The sequence below is a fragment of the Ceraceosorus guamensis genome (genome assembly GCF_003144195.1).
Source record: "Ceraceosorus guamensis strain MCA 4658 unplaced genomic scaffold IE81scaffold_128, whole genome shotgun sequence".
Taxonomy (NCBI): Eukaryota; Fungi; Basidiomycota; class Exobasidiomycetes; order Ceraceosorales; family Ceraceosoraceae; genus Ceraceosorus; species Ceraceosorus guamensis.
In genome coordinates, this window is record NW_020290123.1 from 1 (window position 1) to 23001 (window position 23001).

The following is a 23001-nucleotide window of genomic DNA, read 5'->3' on the forward strand; positions in this document are numbered from 1 at the left end:
GTGTAACGGTGTGTGTAATGGGCGCAGCTAATGGAGCGGGCCGTCCGTTACAGACCGCAGCGGCCGCACGCTCTCTCTTCTCTTGTCTTGCGCCTCTTGCCGGTCGTCCGTGAGTCTTGCGCATCATTTGATGATGCAAGCATGCCTGATAATGCGTCGACAACGTTGCGGAAGAGGCCTGACGAAGGCTCCGGAACGTGTCGCTGCAGCGGTGCATCATGAGTTGGTGCGCTTGTGTGAATGCGTCGAGCTCGATTTGTCTCTGTGAGAAGGGTCGCCGCGGTCTGAAGAGTTGGCGACGTAGATGCCATCACTCGAGTAGCTTGCAAAGCTGCTGCGCGCAGCTCATCTGCCTGACGGAGGATCGCCTCTTCGCCTAGCGTAGCGTGCCGTCCAGTCGGCAGAAGGCGCGTCCAAGGTGTGTCGTTGTTGCGCAACGGTGGATGCAACGCTCGCTCGATCTCTGCGCGCGGTAGCTTCAAATGCCACTGCTCGTGAAGGTGCCGCGCCTCGAGCTGCCAATGATGAGTGATCGCTGACTCAAGGACGTGCTCACACGGACGCCCGAGCGTCGTAGCTTGCCAGCAATCACACGACTGAAGAGTGCTGCGACCTCGTCGCTCTTCTGCTTGATCTTCCGTCTCATGTAAGATGCGCTCGTTGACCATCTTCTCTGTGTCAATCAGCTCTCGAATCACTTGAGGGGCAATCTTATCTGCTAGCAGCTGAAGCAGCTGCGAGTCACCGACGCCTCGAGGCCGTTGAAGCTTGTAGTGGTTGATCTTGCTGCGTATCCGCGTTGCTTGATCTTCCAGACGATTCTTGCACGCCCGTGCAACGGCCTCGATGTCCTTGTGCGTCGGTTTGACGTAATGTCGCTTTAGAACGGCGTGCTCGCCCTCGACTCGCGCCGTTGTCGAATGACCAAGCGTAAAGTGCTTCCTCGTGTAGCATTCGACAAACTTCTCTCTGACTTCGAGCAGATTGCAAACGTATGCAGTGACGCCGTGAGTCATGTGCCATTTGTCGTAGAACTCTTCCCAACGCTCCTCGAAGATCTCTTTGGTGTCAGCATAAGTCAGTGCCCTAAAGTCGCTCTCGATCTCCACCCAGTCGTCGCCAGCTTTAGCACGAATGTGCGCCATGAAGTTCTGGAAGATGTGCCAACGACAGAGCAGATGCGTTGCGCTAGGGAAGACGTTGCCGAGCGCGTTGATAAGTGCTTGATCACGATCTGTGAAGATCGTGACAGGCTCTGCGCCGGCAAGCATCTCCTTCAACGTCTCTAAAGCCCACGCAAAATGAAGGCCGTCTTCTTTAGCGATAAACGCATGCGCAAGTGTGTAAGTCATGCCGTTGCACGCGACGCCAATGATCTGGAAGAGAGGCAGCTTGTACACGTTTGTGCTATACGTGCTGTCCATGAAGAGAACGTACGGCCACCTCCGTGCGAGACTGATTGCATCGTCGGAAGTCATGAACAGCCCTTGAAGCTGATCTAGCTCGTTCCGCTTGATTCTGTGCCGAACGTCTTCCTTGATCATCCAGTCGAGTAGCGCCTGCATCGTCAATTCGTGCCGGTAGTCCAGAAATTTGATGCGACTGACGACGTTCTGCACATCGTCTTCTGTCACAACGAGTCCCGCATTATCACCCATCATCGTCTTCATGATCTGCTTCAATGACGCACCCATACATGACTGCTGATAGCACGCCCGCTTCTGCTCCTCTGTCATTGATCGGTGGCACGGGTATCCTTCAGGGCTCACGGCTTCATGATTATGAGATGCGTTCTCCACATCGATCTTCCACACACCGCCCTGACGCAGCGAGATCCGAGCAGCGAATGGACAGCTCATCTTCTTGCTGCCGCTCTTCCGACGGTTGCGCTCTACGGGCTCTGATGGTCGATGCCGAGCTTCTCCTCCTCTTGTGCATGCGATGTAGCGATATGTTGCTCCTTTTGCTGTGCGTGCGTGTGCAAGACCATAGCCCTGCTCTCGTGCGACGCTCATCATATAGTCAAAAGCAGCATCGCCACTCTCAAATTCGCGCTCTTGGGGTGGCTTAAGCTCCATTTGACTCGATCTTGTGCTGTTGAAGTGCTAGGAGGTGCTGGTTGGTATCCAGGGGGCCGGTGGTGATGATGAGAAAGCAGAACGTTGCGCTAGTGCGCCTCGGTTGCACAGACAACGGCATAGTATTGCGAAGTTGACTGATTATCTCGACCATCACCGTGCTCTCGGCCGAGTCGAAAATTGACTCGCCAAGTCGAGTTTCACTATCGTGATTTTCAAAGTCGACTGAGTGAGTCGACTTTGAAAGTCGGCTAGGTAACCGGCTCATTGATTGACACAGAATTTCGTCCACAAGTCGACTTGACAAGTCGACTTGTGGACAAATCGGCTGATGCAGTCGGCGGTGGGGGGCGGCTCACCTGGCCGTCCTTCGAAGTCGACTCATGCAGTCGTTTGACAAAACGAGCCGACTGTCCAAGTCGACTCATCCTGGCGTGACGGTAGTCGACTTTCAAAGTCGGCGCACCAAGTCGACTGGATCAAGATGACTTTATTGATCAATGTGAGAGTCGGCTACCTAAGTTGTGTGTGTTCTCGTACGGGAGCCCAGACGACTTGGGTAGCCGAGTGGCTCTCGTACGAGAGCATACACGACTTGGGCAGCCGACTCATTCAGTCGGCTACACGTGATTCTGCATCAAGTTGACTTGGGAAGTCGACTGCTTCTCGTGCGATAGGGAAATCGACTCGACAAGTCGACTCTTCGAGAAGATTCCAGTAGTCGAGTTTTACATTTGACTGAATCAGCCGGGTTGTGTATTTACTAATATTGGGTTGTGCAAATAGCGCGACCCGAGTGTGATGCATGATCATGCATGAGCCCGCTGCACTGAATGCAAACGAGGCAATCTGGGCAGGAACGCGCGCTGCTGGCCCCCAGCGGCATGCAGCAGCAGCAGAAGCTCGATCGGCGCGGCTGCACGGCAAAGCAAGGTTCGCTTCGTCATGCGCATGCAGCATCCACAAAAGTCCCGGGCTCCTAGCTGCTTCAAGTTTAAATTGTGCCTTTCGAGATCATTTGATTGCTATTGCTGACCTCTCGATGAGACCGTATATAGAGTCTTCGAGTGCCTCATACTTGGCACAACAGTCTTCAGCGACGCTGTCTGCGATGGTGTGAGCGGATGTCTGGCACCCCACCAACACACAAGCTGTACAAATTTACATTCTTATTGTGATCATGCCACCCACGTTCAAGCACTGATATGGATACGCGCGAATGTGATGAGGCGGATGGAATGGCGGCAGAGCAGCATGCCGCACTCTGACTGTAGGGAACCAGCCTCGAGGTCCTGTGTGCGACCTTGGCCACTTTTGGACTCTTCAGCAGCATCATGCTGCTGGTTGCAGCAGAGGCTCGTGCTGACTCTCGATGCACACGAACCTGATCACCGCGCACGCGCTAAATGCTGCTGGATGATCCGATTTTAATAAGACTCGTTAGCGTCCTTGCATGTGTGCCGTACAGCAGGATGCCAGGAAAGTAAGCTGCGTTCTCGTGACCTGCCCCCGCGATGCATGGGCAGCAACGCGCGCACACCAGGCTACAAGGTGCATGAGTGGGGTGGCCTATATAGATTGATCAAGTTCATCAGGCTTATATATATGGGCTGGACTCTTGACCGCTTGCGTGGTACAGCAGCTGTACGCACGGGGGCCACCAACGCGTTGACAAGGAGTGTGAGTATTGCGCGTCTGCTGCCGCTGCCGCTGCCTATGCCAATCGTGAATCACAATCAAGGCCGGTTGACCTCAACAAATCCTTGCATCAAGGGCGCGCGAGGCTGCCGTGCGCGCATGATCGAGTGTGCCTTGTGTGGACCATCAGAGTTGGCCCTGATGCATATGTGAGTCACTCGATCACGATCCTGAAGCGGGACTACACGTACGAAGCAAGTTGCGCTCATCATTTCTCACCGCAGACGCGGCTCTATACAAGCTGCGCCCGTGGCAAGCATGGCAAGGGGCGGACTCTCTCATGCTACTCTCACGAGTATCCTGCTCACCTTGTTGCTCATTTGTGATCTTCATGCTCGTTCCAGGGGGCCATACGCAGGCGCGGAGTCCCAAAAATTCAAGCCCTGCGCGGCTGGCAACCAAGGTCGGATGCAGGGCAATCTTTAGCGCATGAAACTCCGCTTGCTGATCAAGTGAGGCACGAATTGGAGCAGCACACAGATGGCAGCTTGAGCTGTGCATTCGTGATTGTATGTTGAGCGGTTAGGAGCGCGAGCAGCGTGGCGAGAGAAGTGCAGTCAAGAGTGTATGTATTAGTATAGAGGGGTACAGTAGCACGGCCGCTGCCCGTCTTGGTCTACACAGCATCGGTCAATGCATAGCGCTTGAAGCAATCGTCGCGATGATCATCGTCATTACGGCCTCGATGCCCTGGCGCCGCTCATGGGTGTGCATGAAGTCAATACTCGTTGAGTCGGCTTCAGCAGCTGTCTCTCCAACGTATTGTCGCATTCGCGGGGCAATCGAGGGTGCATGTGCGCGGTCGCCTGAGCATGACGTAGCTATCTATCCAGACTTACGACTCCCAACACCCTCGCACGTCGGGGGCGACGTGCCACGCTACATCCAAGTCAGCGCCATGATCGACTCAAACATGCTGATTGGGACGCTCGAAGCAGTCTTGGACTACTACATGGCTTCTTGGCAATCTCCACTCGCCGCAGTCCTTATTCTCGGGTTGAGCGGAGGGCTTTGGTTGCGTCAGAGCAGCACCACCGCACCTCTCTGGGCCTGTCTTGCCATCTCCGTGAGCGCCGCTGTATTGTGCGACGAGCGCTTTCGTAAACTGGGAGAGATCGTCGTCCACCACCAGGCAGGTGACGAAGCGTTTGGAGCTTGTCCTGCGCATTACCGCGCCACTCAATATGCGCGCGGTCACGACTGGGAAGATCGCACATGTCAAAGCACGTCGATGATCAGCGCGTGGGCCACCTCGGTAACCCTTTGCCTTGCCTCTGTGCTCAGCCTCATAATATCATTTGCAACGGGCGTCTGCTCGCACCTGCAGAACACTTGATCAGCACGTGATTGGCGCATTCCAAGCGTCGACCTTTTCTAACCGATTCAGGAGACCGACCTGGGACCTTGACAGCTTTTTGGTTCCTACCGAGGCTCTTGGCGTCTGATGCACCGCCGGTGGGAATGCTGCCACCATCGCTAGCCGGAAGCAGATTCAAGCCTTTCCTTTCCCCTTTTTGCGCATTCTTCTCGCGCCGACTACCGAGCGCTCTGCGCAGAGCCGATCAACCATCATGATCGGCGCCACGAATGCGCAACCTCCAGTCGAATATGCATCTCTCGAGGCGCTGTGCAAATTTATTTCTTGATCAAGTTTCCGACGAGCAGAGATCCACGCTAGCCAACTATGCCAGCTTTTCAGCGCATGCCCAGGCGAACACGGGCAACAGCTCGGCGAGAGGCTCATCACGGAAGAGGGACAGAAGCATGGTTTGGTGAATCGCCGCCCATCCTGTTTTCAACGCTCGAGATGGTGCATTTTGACCAGGACAAGCGTTGCAAAGATTTCGTTTGGAAGGAGAAAAAGGAGCGTTCAAAGGCCTTGTCTGGCAGCCGATTCTGATTGAGAATAAGTCTCTCGGTCAGAACGCGTACAATAGATCTCGATCGTGGCCAGCAGTCACCCTCTCGGATCGCAGATGGTAAGGAAGGAGGATAGCGGAGGGGAAGGGTGCGTGCCCGTGAGCAATCTGGCCATAGCATTGCTGCCTCGACGTTTGCACATTTTGACAGAGGGAGGCGCCGGGTCCGACAAATGACTCGAGGACTGCGGACGATGGTCTCATTCTGATCTACCTATCAGCTCAACAGGCAGATGCTCAGGTGGGAAGGGGGGGAAACGATTCTAAAGAGAGTGTTGGTGGCAAATGCGCCGCTGAGCCACATCGAGACAAGGCACAGACACGATTCGTGCGGACTTAACGACGCCCTACCTCCCCTCCGCCACCCCAGATTGCCAAGGGGAACTTCAGATTGCCGTAAACCTGGGCCTGCTTTTCGTCCGACTTGTCAGGTATTGTTGCTTTGGAGCCTGGCTTGGTCTGCGAAGCTTTGGTTGTGGGGTCAACCGTGGGGTCCTGAGAAGCTGGTGTGGTGGGTTGCGGCTGCACTTCTGCCTTTTCGGTCGTCCCTGGATTGGGGGCGGGGGATCGCTTGGCGAGGACGGTCCAGGAGGTGGTGGTAATGTGGGTGTTGGAATCATCAGTACTCGTCGACACTTCTATCAGCGTGCTGAAGGTCAAGCGACGATACAGCTCGTATGCGGCTCCACAGCAGCCCCACGATGGCCGCGTCTTTGGCTTCTCTGCTCGCTTCTGTTTAGTATGGCCCAGATTCTGAGATGGGAGCGGATCGAGATCGCGGCGGCTGGTCTTGGTCGACTCCTCATCATCGACACTCTGTCGACGGTGGTGTTCCCAGCCGCCACCTGTTATTACAATCCCAAAAAGTCTGAGTGGACCATGCACATTGCCAGTGGTTGCACGACGGGCAGTCAGAGCGCTTACTCCAGCGTGAGACCTGCGTTGATACTCCTTTATGTCGAGGTTCTTGGAACGAAGCGGCGTCCTGCGGAACTCGAAACGGCGAGCGATATTCATTTCTTCGACTGGAGAGGAACGACGATGGTGTTCGCCGCCGTCTCCGGGTGTCCCTATGGGTCTCACCAGGCCAAAGTGTTTGAGCGGCGGGGATACGTTGCCAATTATCGAGCGGCTGGCGAAATGGGGTTCTTCCTGCGATCGTGCCGACCGACGATGGTGCTCGTTTGAACCGACAGATGGTGGAACAACCCATGCAGCTATATGGTCGTTCACAGGATGCTCGGGGGGCTTGTCGCGTGCTGTGAGGGAAAACTTTTCCACGTCTCGGCTCGTTGTTTGGTCTCGAGCGTTTTGTTCGAGTGGCGGCGACCAAGTGTCACGTTCGATGGCTGACTCAACGGCTGGTTGCGTGGCGCGGGCTGACAAGTCGTGTGTGCGAGCCTCGAAGCTCGATTGGGCAATTGTCCGGCGTCCATTTTCGCTGCCCCCGACAGGCGGAGTAAAAGCGAAGTCTCCGGCGGCTCGCTCCTGTTGCTTACGGATCTCAAGATTCCCAGCAATCGAAGTTGGCTCGGAGTCTGACCTGGAAGTGTGATCCGCCACCGGTACCGAGCGGGCGTCGAGCGTCTTGGAGTTGTGGGAGATCGTTGACGGATGAGCTGGTTCAGCACGCGCGAGGATGACAACGGGCACGAGCAGAGCGCATCGAGTCAAAATGGTCAGATGCATTGTGCCGAGTGACAGTGCCCTTCGGAGACCGAGGTCTGGCTATGAAAGACACACCAGCCCTTCGCAAAGAAACGGGACTGGAAGCTGTGACGCAGCTGCCTCTGAAGACTGGGACAAGTGAGAGGTGTTGGGGCAAAAATTGAGTACGAAAAGTCTCAAAGCTACTTTGGAAACCAGCGGTCCAAACTGCGTAGTAAAGAGCGTAGCGGACAAGGACGGCGAGTCGAGTCCCTTGACAGACTCACTTTGGAAATGGGGGAAATTATTCGCGCACGTTGATCGGGCGCGGTACGATTATGTACTTTGAGGCGCAGCAGAGACAAAACTTGTTTGGGAGGTTCGAGATCTGGTGTGGAAGGATGAGCTGATGCAAAGAGGTGTGCGCCATGAACAAAACAGTCGAGTCGCTCGTGTACTTTGCTTCTCGCATGCTGAGAGGCAAACGAAGAACGAGATCCTCGGTGTGGCCGCAGCGAAGTGGACCGGGATACACGACTAAGCGCAGTCGCAGTGCGCCGTCTACCTGGGTCGCAGTCCAGATTGGGACTGCTGCTTTGATTGAGTGAGGTGTCTCCGCAACTCTGCGTTTCCCACACTTCCGTGTCTTGATGCGCAGTCTCAGTGATGTCGGCCGCAAGCGGCCAGAGATTGCTAGGTGTGGCCCTTGGAACGCAAGGTGCGATCGCAGTGACCGATGTAACGACGATCCTGGCCTGGCTCGAGCGAAGTGACCTGAGTCTGCGGGGAGTGCCATTCAGCGGTAAGTTCGTGCCTAGACGTGCGACACCCTGTAGCAGTGCAGCCCAACTTTACGCCAGTCTGCGTTGGACGCGCTCAGACGTACCGCGCAGTGCGACCAGCAAGTATCCGTGGATGGTGGAGATGAGTGACGCCGGTGGGCATAGACCACGATGCTGCCAAAGAGCTCGGGCACGCATACATGCTTACTTCAGGGCGACTTTGCGTTGCCAAAGGCGATGGTAAACCCTGCGTTGGTCGGTCGCTCGTTGCAGACCTCCCATAGAGGTACCGTGGGAGGAAGCCATAACACTGGCCGTGGCGGCACGAGTAGGGAACGCGGTCCAGTTTCGTGCGAGACAGCACGTCTGAACTTGAAGATGATGGATGTCCTCCGCACCGTAGGCAGTGGTTGGCAGCTCACACATCCCTCTACAGATGACATCCGTGCAATGACTTTCAGGCACCGCGTAACGTTACAACGTCTTTCTGAACCACGCCGAGGAGAGCAATGCCGAGGAGGGACGTCCGCATCCATCCGACAGTCGGTGAGGTCAGGTGTTAGTGGTGCGACACCCAGCTCCTAGATCGTGTTCTTCATGTTGGGCACTGGCTGCTGGCAAAGGAAGTCTTGCACTCGTGACTCGTCACTTGCATGCACCGAGCACTTACATGTACACGTCCTCCACCCAGATCAAAGTCAAAGCTCTTCCTCCTGCACTTTCGTCAGCCGTGCATCCAAAGAGCCGGACTTCATTGGATTCACGATCGCTGAGATTGGCTGCTGTGTGAGTGTGAAGCGATCTCCCTGCAGACAGCCGTGAGTCTGACCCGAGCGAAGACGGAGCTCCGTATCAGACCTAAACTTTCCTCCCGGACAACACTGCTACACAAATCGCTCCCGCAGTAGCGCACGCAAAATTCAAAGGGCTCGTGACTCATCAAGCTCTTGACGAGACTGCTGGTGGATATGACTCATTCATGATTCAAGACTCGTATTCAAGATTCTTGATTCGAGCGGACCCGCGGAGGCGTAGGTCGTGCCCACGTGAGCTTCTCCGTCTTACGGCCGAATCCGCGCCCATGCAGAATCTTGAATCGGATCGATCGATCGCGCTGAAATCGGACAAATGATATACATCCGGAATAATTCAAATTGTGGATGATCAGAGTAGAGTAATCAATATTCGTAGCTGCAATTTTCGAGTGATCGTGAATGTGACGAATCACGGATCAAGAACCGTGAATGTTGAATCAGCATGCACCTCATTAAGACTGTTCGACTGTGATGCCGATCAGCGCCCCACGATCATCTTTCCGCCCGAGTTCCATGCCCACAACATTGCCAAGCAATCTGTCTCGCCAGTCTTGGTCACTCTCGATTTCGCATTCCATCCACAGCAAACACACGACATCTTCTTGGGCTGTGCAACTGCACGCCGCAGCTGCACATCCTTGGCGCGACCGCCCACTATAGCAAGCACTACCTTGCTGCCCATAGGACGACTACCGCTAATCGCAATCGCATACAAGCACTTCGCATACCGTCATCGTAGCACAACTCGCTGCGGCGATACCTCCGACTCTCACTACTCCTCACCACCCTCCTCGCAGTCCCTGCAGCCATCCGCTCAAAGGATGCAAGCCCACGTACCTGGCGCCGAGATGAAACAGCCAGATGCAGCATCTGCCCTCGCTCACAGCTCTCACCAGGCGCGCTTGCACGTCGATGGTCAAGCTGGGATCTCAACGCGAGAAGCGATCTCGCCTTCATCGCTCGACTCGCTTTCCCTCAAAAGCAGCCAAGATGAATGCGAGGAGGGCTTTGATGATGGGTGGCGCGACATTCCAGCCAACCATTTCCTAGCCCAACAAGGTCGCAAGGCCTCCCGCTTCTCTCCGCCACGCACCACAGCCTCGTGCAGCAACAGCTCATCGGACGCTGGCGCACGCCATCAGCCGCTTGCTGAGCTAGCTGCTGTGCTGCCAGACGGCCTGCGTCCGCAAGGACCAAATCCTTTGCCTGCTCAGAACACGCACGAAGGCTTGGCGGCTGTGGCGCACGAGACCGGCATGCCGGACACTTCAACTCTTGCCGCAGCAGACTTCGACATCGACGTCAGATCGGGCTTTTTGCCACCCGAGGCACCCCTTTCGCGCCTCTCGGATGTATACGAAGAGTGGGAGTCCAAGCTAGAGGGAGCGGCACACGCGGGCCTCAGTCTCTATGGCGGCGGTCCGACAACCAACTTTCATCGCCGTGCGAGCGCAAGGAGGTGGAGGAGGTCAATCCGTGAAATGCCAATCTTGCCTCTCCAGGGAGTGGTGCTGGCCGACATTCGACACGCAAGGCGCGCTCATCTCGTCCTCTCCTTCCTCGCGCACTTTTATTTGCACAGCCAGCCAGAGCCGACGGAGGACTCTCTCGCACCACTTGCGCAAGGCTGGAACGAGGCAAAGGACGGCAAGGGAAAAGGCAGGGAGCACGACGTCTCTCTAGAAGCCGCAGATGACGCGGCAGACGCAGCACAAGAGGCTGCTGGCATATACGCCGCCACAGTTCCTGCTTCCCTTGCAGTACCATGGACAGGCTTGTCGCGCCATCTGGACTTGCCGCCCATTCTGACTTATGCGACAACTGTGCTCTGGAACTGGCAATACAAGGATCCTGCGCGTGGTCTTGCCCTTGACAACGTCAAAATTCGCAATACGTTCAGCGGCACCGCATCAGAAGAGCACTTCTATCTCATCTCGCTGCTCATTGAGCTGCGAGGGGTTGAAGCTTTGGAACTGATGCGCATATCTCTCGACGAAGCATTCGTTGCCGATCATCTCGCCCGACGACGTATCGCGCACTACCTGAGTCGGCTAGTCGCCGTTGTCCATGACCTTACGACCCTTCTCGCCAAGATGAAAGAAGCCTGCGATCCCGTCACCTTTTACTGGGGCATCCGGCCCTGGTTTAGAGGGGGAGATTCTGCACCCCGTGGAGGTCAAGGGTGGATCTACGAAGGCGTGGATGAGCCGGGTCAGAAAAGGCTGCTCAACGGACCGAGCGCAGGTCAATCCTCTCTCATCCACGCCCTCGACGTCTTCCTCGACGTCGACCACACACGTCTCAAGCCTCGCGGAGCTGCGCACAGCGCCAGACAACAGCCTGACGTGGCGCACGCGCTGAGTGAGAGGGACGCTGGCATAAAAGAAAACGCAACCTTTATGGAGAAGATGCAGATGTACATGCCTGGACCTCATCGCGCATTCCTGACGCACCTCCGCAATCTCTCGTTCGACGATGATCATGAGACTTTCTGCCGTTTGAATGGGCTTGAGGGTGCCTCACCGTCGACGAGCCCGCCAAGCGACAGTGCTTCATCGTCATCGGACGATATGGACGTGGATAATGTGCCACCGCCTCCGTCGCACCCCATCCGTTCTTTGGCGATTGCCAAGGAGGTCTCAGGCAAGCCGTTTCAAGACGATCTCGCAAGCGCGTACGACGCTGCTCTGATCTCGTTGAGGGTTCTACGGGACGAGCATATGCGCATCGCAGCGCTTTACATTATCAGCCAAGCCCGCAAACAGCCCCCGCCCGAGTATGCTCCTTTGCCGAAGAATTTCACGGGGCGCGCAGAGGTCGAAAGGGTTGCCGGCGCGCAGCAGAGCGACGCCAAGGAAGCCCCCGGCGCACCCAAGGGCACGGGAGGCACGGATCTCGTCTCATTCCTCAAGGCTTGCCGCTCCAACACCACGGACGCTCTCCTCGGCCCTCTACGATAGCTGATCCAGCGGATCCAAAACCCGCATCTCGCGCGTTTGGATTCTCGAATTGAACATGTACCGATACCGCAGGGACAATGACAGCTTGTCAGCACGCACGCCGCGAAACTGCGCAGAGAGCTCCGTCGAGCAAAGTCCGGATTGCCTTAAGTTTTCGTGAAGTGCCACCATTGCTGAGAGCTGCCGCCCATACCTGACTTTTGTGGTGCGATCTCAGCTCACGGAGCCTCTTTAAAGGAACGCTACGACTTGTCGAGGAGAGGCGCAAGCGGGACAGGCGTGTGAGCGCTGCACGTTGTCGATCTCGGCCTGCGCGATGCTTGGCGAGCTGCGGAAGCGCACCAATCGCTTTGAAAGCCACTCGTAGCCGTCAGCCGGCAAGCTTTCGGCGGTGAGGACTTGCATCGTCTCTAGCTTCCGTGTCAATCACACCAGGCAGGTAGGTCCCTTCGAAAAGAGCTGAGCTGGGCGGAACAAAAAAGAGAAGAAAAAAGTCAGTTGATCAAATTCGAATTTTTGGTCGAGGGGCGAGCCTCCACAGCGGCGACATGGCGACGACTCGAGCCGCCGAGCGCTCGATCGAGGAGCAAGCAAGATTCATGCAAAGAAAGAGGGCTACTCGATGGACCCTCGATGAGAAGGTACGCGCGCGCAGGCATCCCTTGCAGAATTATGCAGCAGAGATCGACACGGATCGACGAAGTGCGAAGAAAGTTGCTGCTGCTGCTGCTGCTGCTGCTGCTGATGCTGCAAGAGCGCGGTTGGTGGTGGCTGTGCGCGCTGCTGATGGTCGAGCGAGCTGTATGCTCGTGTGTCTTGCGCGCGCATGCGCATATAAAGTGGTTCGATCGACTCTATGCGGCCTGGGTTCGACGCGACTTGCATGTCTCTGATGTGTTGCTTGCTTGCTCGCTCGAAACCCGCGTCGGACCTCGATCCCATCAAAATTTTGCTCGGCTCGGCTCGACTCCACTGGACTTGACTCTGAATCGGCATTAACGAGTGCCCGGCGTGAAAGCCGCGTGAAGGTAAATTCCTCGTCAGGGTGTGGAGGCTCCTGCATTGAGACAGCCTACGTTCACGATGCTGATTGGGATCATGCTGCAGGGCCCACAGCAGAAACGTCTTCTCTCTCGGGCAGAGCCCAGAGATTCATAAAGAGCGTTACAGTTCCCCGCCGCGGCGTCGATTGCCACCATCACCATCATCACCTTATATACCACACTGACACCATAGATACCCTGTGCCCCACCTCGACCCACTAAATTCTCAGTGCTCCTATCCTGTGCCAATCGCAAAAATGCAGTTCAGGAGTGCTTGCGTCACCGCGGCCTTGCTCGCCACCTGTTTGACCTCGCCGGTCTCAGCTCAGAACAACTCAGCCGCTGCCACGAGCAATGTGCTCAACTCTACCGAGGTCAACACCGAGCTCGCCTCTGTGTTGCTCCAATTCCGCGCGGCCGGCATTGTTCCACAATCCATCCCAGAGGAAAGATTTCAGCTATCCAGCATTCTGAGCCTAAAGTACCCCGACACGGGCGATGTGGCTCTCGGCGCAACGACTACGAGAAACGCGACACTGCAGGAGCCTTCCTGGACGCTGAACTACACCGAGGCTGTGGACGATGCTGATCCTTTTGCGAGCGGTCTGTATACCACTGTCATGGTCGACTTTGGAGCCCCTGGAGTAGGCTTTCCGGATGGAGGCCAGGTCCGCCATTACCTTGCTAACAACAACTCTCTGGTTGTAAGTGTGCGCCATGCATCCCCGCGCATCTCAGGCGCATCTCTGCTGACACGATCCATCCTCGTTTGCTGGCAGGGTATGAGCGGCACTTTGATGCGCACGGGACAAGCCATCACTAGCTACAATGCGCCAAATCCTCCGGCCGGCTCAGGACCTCACCGATATGCGCAGCTGGTCGTTGAGCAGCCCAAAGGCTGGGTCGCACCTGCCAACTTCTCTGCAGTGATGCCGCTCGCTCGAGGATTCCAGGTGGAGCAGTACTTGAATTACTCTCGACTCGGTTCCATCATTGCTGCGACTTACTACATTGTAGAGGGAGCGCCACCCACCAACGTATCGGTGAGCGCCACTTCGACAGTACCTACCGCCACTGTAGAAGCGGTCGCTTCTTCCGTTAGTGCTAGTCTTGCCAGTGCCTATGCCAGCTCCACGGATAGAGCCGGCACATTTACGCCGACTCCTACCGGCGACCACTCGGATGCTGCCGTGGCCAGGCTGTCTAGCCCTATCCTGGCCTCGGTCGCGACATGTCTCTGCGTCTCCATGCTTGCAGCCTTTGCGACCCTCTGAGCTCCTTTGCCAAAGCAGTGCCCCTCCGCCATCAAGTCTCTGGTCGAAAAGCAGCTGGTCCAATTTTCACGGACTCATCGAAACTCCGATAAACCAAAAAAAGAGAGAGAAAGGAATCCAAACTCCAAAATCGCTCATGATACGTTCTGACTCGTTGGCTCGCCATTGCGAGTTCATCTACCCCTGCGCAGCTCTTCTCGAATACGCAAGTTACCCCTGTTACCCTGATTTCTTCGTCTGACTGTAGGACTGGCCAGACATGTGGACAACTGCTCCGGCTAGGGAGGAAGGTCTCCTCTTTCGCTAACTCCTATAGCCCCTTTGCACCGCGATACCCCGTCATCGTTGTTGGACGCAATGTATATCGCCGCCCCTTTGTAGCAATTAGACAAGTTTATGGTCGACCAGGTCCCCTACGAGCCACACTCTCGGATGTGGCTCTGCCGGGCCAGGAGAGTTGAGTCTGATGGGGGCGAGTTTCAAAGGTCTGACGAGCCTTGAGTCAAGTGCGTGTGCCGCCGCGGAGGTTGAAGGCGGGAGCGAGGCCACGTGAAGTTGAGCTTTCAGTCGAGAGTATTCTGCTGCAGCCTTGGAGGATGGATTTCTCGTGCGGTAGGAGCTCCTCGAAGCTCGGGGCGCATGCGGCGGGCGGGCGAGCGAGCGAGCGAGCGGCCCGTACGCGTCCTCATCCGTCACACTGCTGCTGCTGCTGCTGCTGCTCGACCGACTTGCTCATCGTCGCGCCGTTGACGCTGCTGCTGGATATCATGAAGGCCGCGCCCGCTTCGAAAGCAGGAAATGAGCCGCTGCGCTGCGCTCAGGTCAATTATTAGCTCGACGCTCACGAAACTCTGATTCCACAACATCGCAGCATCAGGTGGGATCGAGCAAGCAAGCAGGCATCGAACAACGAACTCACTACGTGCGCAACACCCCCAAGCGCAGAGCTCGAAGGAGTCATCATCGTCATCGTCGTGATTGCTTTTGAGCTCTGGTCGTCTTCCAACTCACATCGCATCTTTCGTGACGCGGTCATCGAGACGCGCCTCGGCTCCTTGTCGACTCGACACGTGCTCACGCATCGCTCCTCTCCTTGTTGTAAATGTTTTCCCTCTTCATCATTCCCCCACTTCCGCTAGACCAACGAGAGCGTTCCGCTGCGCATCGACTCGCCGGCGCATCGACTGCATAGACGCATTACTCTACTATACGAAACCACGACCCTAGGGTCGCGAGCTTGCTCGTCGGCAACCAGGGCGATAGAGCGTGAGCTGCACTGCAAAGAGGGATCTTTGTGGCGGCGGTCTTCAGCACCTCGATCGCACCAGCGAAACAGCGACGCTCGACACAACTTACGAAATCGCGTTTGTCAGAGTCTCGGCCGCGCTCCGGGCGAGAGGTGACGATCACCTCGGTCTCTTGGAATCGACAGTCGTGAATGAAGAGGCTCGGTCGACGATACCGTCCGACACCTCGTTTCCATATTCACAACGACGTCTGCCTTTGGCGCAGCCGACGCTAGGGCTGGTGCGCTTTGGAGTGCAGCACCCAGCAAGCGGACCACGGACGAAGAGCTGGCACAGGTCATCAAGACTCACGTGCTATTCCTGCTCGCGACTGCAGACAGCTACACCTTTGCAGCACGTTCTGTGGAGATTGTAGAGGTGAGTCGAAAGAGATGGGGAAAGTGATACACGGCTCATCGCTGACGCTGGCCATGCCGCCGCACGCCTCTTTCATGGCCAGATCTGTCAACGTTCGGGAACCTGGCTCAGCAACTTTGTGTTGGAGCAGCTGGGACACGATCGTGGCAAGGCCAGTGTAGTTGACCATCTGTCACCAACTCTGCTCCAAAATCTCATCGAGGAGCTGCGGTCACTTCCGGCTCATCCAGCAGCCGCATCGCATTCTCCGGCACTTCGACTTGGTATCTCAGCGAGCGCAGAGCAAGCAGCGAGCGGTGCAGGTGCTCCGCTCATTGCTGCGGGTTTGAACAGGATGAATGATGGGCTGCCAGGCCTGTCCAATGCGGACGGCAGGCGACCTTCCCCATCGCCTGTCGCCATCTTGGACCAGACCTTGAGCAGCTTGGGTAACCCCAGCGACTTGACGTCCGGACGACTGGCCGCTACGCTCGTCCTCGCTCTCTCTGATCAATCGGAGGATACACCTTCCGTGCTGGAGCGCCCTCATCAGCGCGCTCTCATTCGAGCAGTTGCAGAGCGAATATCCCCAGACGTCTTGATTGATGCCGTGATGCAAGCACTGCCAGACTTGAGGTGAGTCGTACGCTTTCGGCTTCTCGTTCTCGTCGTGATCGTGTCTTTTCACTGATTGCATCTCTTCTCGTGCCTGCCCTCCAACGTCCTGACTTGCCAGACTTCGTTCATCGCGCTCTGTCGCCAGCTTTCTCGCTGATGTTGGACCTGCAGGAGTTCCCAAAGTTGAAGTCGCGCGCGCAATCCTATCGCGCTTCCGCGTCGACGCCTCCCCAGTGGATGAGAGGACGGTGGCAGAGATCTTGGCAGGGCTACTCGTCGTGCAACCCGAGGAGCTCGGCGGAGCTCCAGCGACCGATTTTGCCATCGTCGCATCAGCTTTGCGATCCTTTACCCGATCTCTCAATTGGTCGCGAGTAGTCCGCTCTTTGGATGAGGCTCCATCTCTCGCCTTCTCACCCCGCAACGACTGGCGAGGGTTCGCTTCCTTCCTCAATTCCGCTTCCAATGACCCTCAAGCGCCGGCTGTGTTGGGCCTGTGGGGCGCTTGGATCCACCGTCTGCGCCAACTTCAAATTTTGAGCGGTCTAGTCTCTCTGGACATTCAGCTGTTTTCGTTCGCCTCGCTTCCGGGTCGAAGGGTGGTTCGCGAAGAAGATGTAACGAACGTAAACGCGACGGTGCGGAGCCTGGCCCAGCAAGTTCAAGGCAACACTTGGAACTCGCTCGATTTAGTGGAAACGCTCACGCTGATAGCCAACACGGATGATACTGAGGTCAGACACGCAGTGACGGAGCTGTTGGAAAAGGCAGTCAAGACTAGTGCGGAATTAGTCCTCATGGCGTTGGTCCAGATCCCTGTGAGTTCGTGTGTGTGGAGATGGACACCTCGAGCAATGCAGCAAAATTGACACATTTGAGGCCAATCGACGCCCAACAGCAACCGTGGACCTCGATGCATTCGGACCTGGCTTCAAAGTTGCTGTCGATGTTCCTCTCTGGGCACCCCAGTCACCAGCTTGTCTTCTCACGATTGTGGCAGACCAACAGGACTTATCTTCTGAACGCGTTTAGGACCTACTACAGCGAGAACCCCATGAACGTCACGCGCTTGCTAGACGTGGCTCAGGACCTCAAGATTCTTGAAGCACTTTTAGCCATTAGGCCCTTTCAATTTGCGCTTGATGTCGCAGCACTGGCTTCCCGTCGGGAGTACTTGAACTTGGACAAGTGGTTGCAAGATCAAATTACAGAGAATGGGAGCGCCTTCGTTCAAGCTGCTTTGCAATTCGTTGACTCCAAAGCAAAGGACGATCTGGCAAAGAAGGATCCTCAAGCCGAGCAGCAGTACATGCCACTCACAGTTCAGACTGTCGCCACGTTCTTGCGCGTCATGCGACAGAATGGAGATACGATGAGCGCTGAAGACGTCGCGCTGTTCAAGACGGTGCGCAACCTGTGCTTGCAAGTCTACCCCCGGCTGATGAATCTTGCCCCTGGGAGCGAGTCGCTAGAGCCCGGGCTGCAAGTGACGACTTTCGCTCAGGACATCCATGATGAGGTGAGTACCATCCCCTCGCCTGGACGTCTGCCTGTATGTCAATCTGACTCGAAGACCTCCATGCTTGCTGCCTTTTTGCTGGCAGGCCGACAGCTGGTACCGCAAGATGTATGAAGACGAAATCGGGATCGAGGATCTCGTGTCCCTTCTGCAGCGAACGAAGGCTTCCAGTGACGCGCGCGATCATCAGGTCTTCGCCTGCATGGTGCACACCCTGTTCGACGAGTATAGGTGGTTCGACCTGTACTACCCACCCCGCGAGCTTGCCATGACGGCGGTCGTGTTCGGATCCTTGATTCAGCACCAGCTGATCGATTACATACCGCTAGGCATCGCCATTCGCTACGTGCTGGATGCGCTTCGAGAGCCCATCCAGTCGAGCATGTTCCAATTTGGACTGCAAGCCTTGCTTCGCTTTCGCGAGCGCCTCGCGGAGTGGCCACAACTCGGACAGGCGCTGTTGGGACTGCCTGCTCCGCAACAGGCGCATCCTGAGATCGAGCGCGTCTTGCGCACCATTCAGTCCGGTCAGCTTGCAGATCTTTCACAGAGCACGTCAGAGCCGGTCTTGCCCGAAATGCCAGGCGAAACGCCAAAGTTGTCTTTCACCGCAGTGCATGCCGACCCGATGCCTGACGCAGATGTTCAGGAGGAACCAACGGAGGAGGTCTCCGACAAGATTTTGTTCATCATCAACAATCTCTCGCCCAGCAACATCGAGTCGAAGCTGGTCGAGGCGAGGCGATTGGTGAAGCCAGCGCTGCATCACTGGCTCTCTGCGTACCTGGTGCTGCAGCGGGTGAGCATCGAGCCGAACAACCACGAGCTGTACACGCAATTCATCGATGGCTTGGATTCCGCTGCAACGCTCCTCCGCCACATTCTGCACGAGACACTGTCCAAAGTTGAGGTACTACTCAATTCGGACAAGACCGTCTCGTCCACGACCGAACGTACCTTGCTCAAGAACCTCGCCTCGTGGCTGGGAGGTCTGACGCTGGCTCGCAATAAGCCGATTCGTCACCGTAACATTGCTTTCAAAGACTTGCTCATCCAGGGCTACGACAGCAACCGTCTCATCGTGGCAATTCCTTTTGTTTGCAAATTGCTGGAACAGTGTCCTCGATCCAAAGTGTTCGTGCCGCCGAATCCTTGGCTGATGTCTGTGCTCAAGCTGCTTGCCGAGCTCTACCATTTCGCTGAACTCAAACTAAATCTCAAATTCGAGATCGAGGTCCTTTGCAAGACGTTGTCTATTGACCTTACGAAGCTGGAATCGACGACGACGCTTCGAACTCGACCAGATGAGCTCGCTGCCGCTGCGCAGCTTGAAATGGAACAGCAACAACACATGCTCGAGCAGCAGCGCCTTCAGCAGCAACGCGATCAGCAGCATCTTCAGCAGCAACAGCAGTTTGCCGCGCGCCAGCAGCAGCCTCATCAGCTGCAGCAAGGCCCATATGGCCAGCAGCCTAACCAACAGCAGCTGCAATACGCCCAGCAGCAGCAACGTTTGGCTCAGCCCCAGCATATGCATCCTCACCAAGGACAGCAGCAGGGAGCCCAGCAGCTTGCTCAGGACTTCGACCGCTTGTCGATGGCAAATGCTGGCACGTATGGCCCAGGCGGCATGCGCACAATGCCAAACGATGCTCAGCGCAGCAGAGTTGCAACCCTCGCGTCGCAGCAACAGCAGCAACAGATTTCTCAGCACCATCAACAGCACGCTCTTCTGCAACAGCAGCAGCAACAGCAGCTGCAGCAGCCTCAACAACATGCTCAAGCGCAACGCGAGCCCCAACAGGCTCCTGCTGCTGGTGCCCAATCGTACTCAGAGTCGTTGGAGCTCACGCTGCAGAATTTGTCAGCGTACCTTGTCTTCAGCCCACAGCTTTCCGAGGTGTCCTCTAGCCCAGCTCTGAAGCAGATCATCCATGTCGCTATCGAGCGTGCCATCCGAGAGATCACTGCTCCCGTGGTAGAGCGCTCAGTCACCATAGCATCGATTTCTTCGCGGGAGTTGGTGCTCAAGGATTTCGCAATGGAAGGCGATGAGGAGAAAATGCGCAAAGCTGCCCACCAGATGTCGCAGAATCTAGCAGGAAGTCTCGCTCTGGTCACCTGCAAAGAGCCGCTTCGCATTAGCATGGTCACTCAAGCCCGTTCCTTGCTCGCCCAGAGCGGTGTCACAGAGCAAGCGCTGCCAGAATCCGTTCTCACGTCTGTCATGGGCGACAATTTGGAACTCGCCTGCTCGATTGTGGAGCGCGCAGCCATGGACAAAGCTTTGCCAGAGGTCGACAGCGGGCTGGATGGCGCGTACGCTGCCAGGCGCGACCATCGCGCGCGCAGCAGGGGCTACTACTGGGATAGTCAGGCCTTGACCACCTCTCAATACGTCGCCACGCTGCCCGATTACCTGCGCCTGAAGCCCGAAGGTCTTCTGCCTGAACAGCTTCGAGTGTATGATGACTTTGGCAAGACAAGTGGGATCTCGTCCCCTGACGCACCGGCCGAACGCGATCAGCCTTCCGCAGAAGGTAACGGAGTGTCGCCACAATCAAGTGTCGGACCTGGGCAGCTCGTCGCGGGCAGCCTATCGCCCCAACAGAGCCTGGAGCGCTTCAACCACCTCCTGTCGGAGCTTGAAAGGCTTCTTCAACAGGCGTCTCCTGCAGCAACGCTTGCCTCTTTGCCGCCGGACGACGGCTTGCGCAACATCATCCGCCAGGTGCCCATCCTAGCCGCTGCGTCCACTAGCCGCGACGCGACCGCCTTCGCATTCTCGCACAAGGTGGTCCAGCTACTGTACAAGTCGGAAAGCCGACTTGCTCGCGAGGCGCACGTCTTGCTCCTGGAGCGTCTGTGCGAGCTGTCTGCACGCGTGGCGAAGGAAGTGACGCAGTGGATTATCTACGCAGAGGACGAACGCAAGTTCAACGTTCCGGTCGCCGCCACACTGATTCGGACTGGCATTGTCAACATTGTCGAGCACGACCAACAGCTGGCCAAGTTGATTCTGCGGGACTTCAAGTCTAGCGTGGTGGATTTCTCTGCTCGCCTTGCGCTTGAGTGCCTCAAGGAGCCAGCATGCGCCACCCGCGGTCAGCTCATGCATTCGTTGGACGCTCTCGCGCAGGCTGACCGCCTCGGCAAGTCAACAGAAGCGAGCGCATTCTTGCTTTCAGAAATCGAGACTGGGCGTCTGACCAAAGCTCAGACCGACGTCACCAATTCTGCTTTACGCGAACAGCTCGCTTACTGCTTTGCGGAATGGGTACGTCTCTTCCAGCAGTCACCAAACCCGGAGAAAGTATTCGTCAACTTCGTCACTCAATTGCAGCAACAAGGCATCCTCAAAGGAGAAGATATCTCCTCCATGTTCTACAGGGTGTGTACGGAAGTCGGGGTCGACAGCTACATCAAGCAAAAGGCGTTGGGCGGCACCTTCGGAACAGGCATCTTCTCGCCGATCGACGCTTTTTCGAAGCTTGTAGTTTTGCTGATCAAGCATCACTCAGATCCTAGTGGTACGGATAACGAGCAGGCCAGAGCGCATTACTTGACCAAAATTCTGTCAATCATCGTCTTGGTCTTGGCCCAATCGCACGAGGAGCTTGGCGCGCACTTTCAACAGAAGCCATTCTTCCGTCTCTTCAGCAGTCTTTTGCACGATTTCCATGCCGCTTCCTCCTCGCTCGGCAACACGTACATGAGAGCACTGCTGGCCATCGCGAACACTTTGAACACGCTGCAGCCGTCGTTCTTCCCAGGCTTCACCTTCTCGTGGATGGCGCTCACGTCCCACAGATTGTTCATGCCGAAGCTGCTGGGCGTGCCTCTGGAGCGCGACGCGTCCAGAGTCACGCTGCACTCCGAAGCTCAAGCCGCATTTCTGCGACTCTACAGCAGTCTCTTGCACTTCGCTGCGCCCTTCATCCGCACAGCAGTATTGCAAGACACGTCTCGCGAGCTGTACCGCGGCTTGTTGCGCATCACCTTGGTGCTCCTACACGACTTCCCGGACTTCCTGAGCACCCATCATCAGGCGCTTTGCGACGGAATCCCCATCTCGTGTGTGCAGCTGCGCAACGTCGTACTCGCAGCCTATCCGCCACGCCGAGAACGTCTTCCAGATCCATTCACTGCAAGCGTGACCATTGATCGACTTCCCGAGGCGGCAATCTTGCCGATCATCCCTCGCGGTTACACGCATAGCTTGGAGGGCCAGTCTCGAGGCTTCAAGAGTGCTTTGGATTCATATCTCGGCCAACGAGCTCCTGCCTCCTTCTTGTCTAGCTTGAAGACGGCTCTGTTCTCTCCTGTGGCCAACTCGGAGCCGGTCGATTACAGCAAGGGCGAGTTGCGTTACGATTATGAGTTGATCAACGCCTTCGTACTTCATGTGGGAATAGCGGCAGCAGCAGCTCAAGATGGTCTTCTCAACAGCCAGCCTCGAACGGATGTCGGCCTCGTCATCTTTAGACACCTCATGGCCGATGCGGACGCTGAGGGCCGTTACTTGGTGCTGACTGCCGCCGCTAATCAGCTGCGCTATCCGAATAGGCACACTGCCTACTTCAGTTGCCTATTGCTGCACCTTTACGGTGAGACCACAGAGACTGATGTTACGGTTCAAGAGCAGATCGCCCGCGTCTTGATCGAGAGGATGGTCGCAGCGCGACCTCATCCGTGGGGACTGTTGATGACGGCGTTCGAGCTGCTGCGTAATCCGCGCTTCGTCCTACCACAAAATGCTCCTCGCGAGATCGAGCTTATGTTGCGGCATATGCGTGCGGATCTGACTCAACAGACCCAGACGGATGGCCAGCCTGATGGGCGCGCCCATTCCTACAACAACAGCAACCAGCAATATGCTGTACATCGGATCAACGGAGACAGCGAAGGTGATCGAGCCGGCGAGGTGGGTGCTGCAAGAGCCTGATAGGACTGCTTCGTCGCTCTGAGGCCTTCGACCGACCAGCTCCAGCCGCGCACACTCTGC

At 56.4% G+C, this 23001-nt stretch overlaps 5 protein-coding genes across 5 annotated transcripts; 3 read left to right on the forward strand and 2 right to left on the reverse strand.

Annotated features, from left to right (window-relative positions):
- Positions 1-5923: 5923 nt before the first annotated feature.
- IE81DRAFT_34599 (hypothetical protein) lies at positions 5924-7624 on the reverse strand. The gene has a single exon (XM_025515981.1). The coding sequence runs from the start codon at positions 7382-7384 to the stop codon at positions 6032-6034; it is 1353 nt and encodes a 450-aa protein (XP_025366461.1). The 5' UTR covers positions 7385-7624; the 3' UTR covers positions 5924-6031.
- Positions 7216-8235, reverse strand: IE81DRAFT_34620 (hypothetical protein). The gene is made up of 2 exons (XM_025516010.1): positions 7630-8235; positions 7216-7282 (listed from the first exon to the last, which is right to left on the reverse strand). The coding sequence occupies exon 1, from the start codon at positions 8136-8138 to the stop codon at positions 7647-7649; it is 492 nt and encodes a 163-aa protein (XP_025366462.1). The 5' UTR covers positions 8139-8235; the 3' UTR covers positions 7216-7282; positions 7630-7646.
- A 1960-nt stretch (positions 8236-10195) lies between these two features.
- Positions 10196-11899, forward strand: IE81DRAFT_335661 (Indoleamine 2,3-dioxygenase; the record flags this gene model as incomplete). Its single annotated transcript, XM_025515449.1, has 1 exon — positions 10196-11899. One exon carries the CDS (start codon positions 10196-10198, stop codon positions 11897-11899), a length of 1704 nt encoding a protein of 567 aa, XP_025366463.1.
- A 1148-nt stretch (positions 11900-13047) lies between these two features.
- Positions 13048-14630, forward strand: IE81DRAFT_34738 (PEBP-like protein). The gene is made up of 3 exons (XM_025516138.1): positions 13048-13229; positions 13329-13652; positions 13722-14630. The coding sequence occupies exons 1-3, from the start codon at positions 13200-13202 to the stop codon at positions 14214-14216; spliced, it is 849 nt and encodes a 282-aa protein (XP_025366464.1). The 5' UTR covers positions 13048-13199; the 3' UTR covers positions 14217-14630.
- Positions 14631-16214: 1584 nt separating this feature from the next.
- On the forward strand, positions 16215-22941 carry IE81DRAFT_332438 (Not1-domain-containing protein; the record flags this gene model as incomplete). The annotated part of the gene is made up of 4 exons (XM_025515313.1): positions 16215-16495; positions 16623-17295; positions 17376-17996; positions 18082-22941. The coding sequence occupies 4 exons, from the start codon at positions 16215-16217 to the stop codon at positions 22939-22941; spliced, it is 6435 nt and encodes a 2144-aa protein (XP_025366465.1).
- Between the last annotated feature and the right edge of the window lie 60 nt (positions 22942-23001).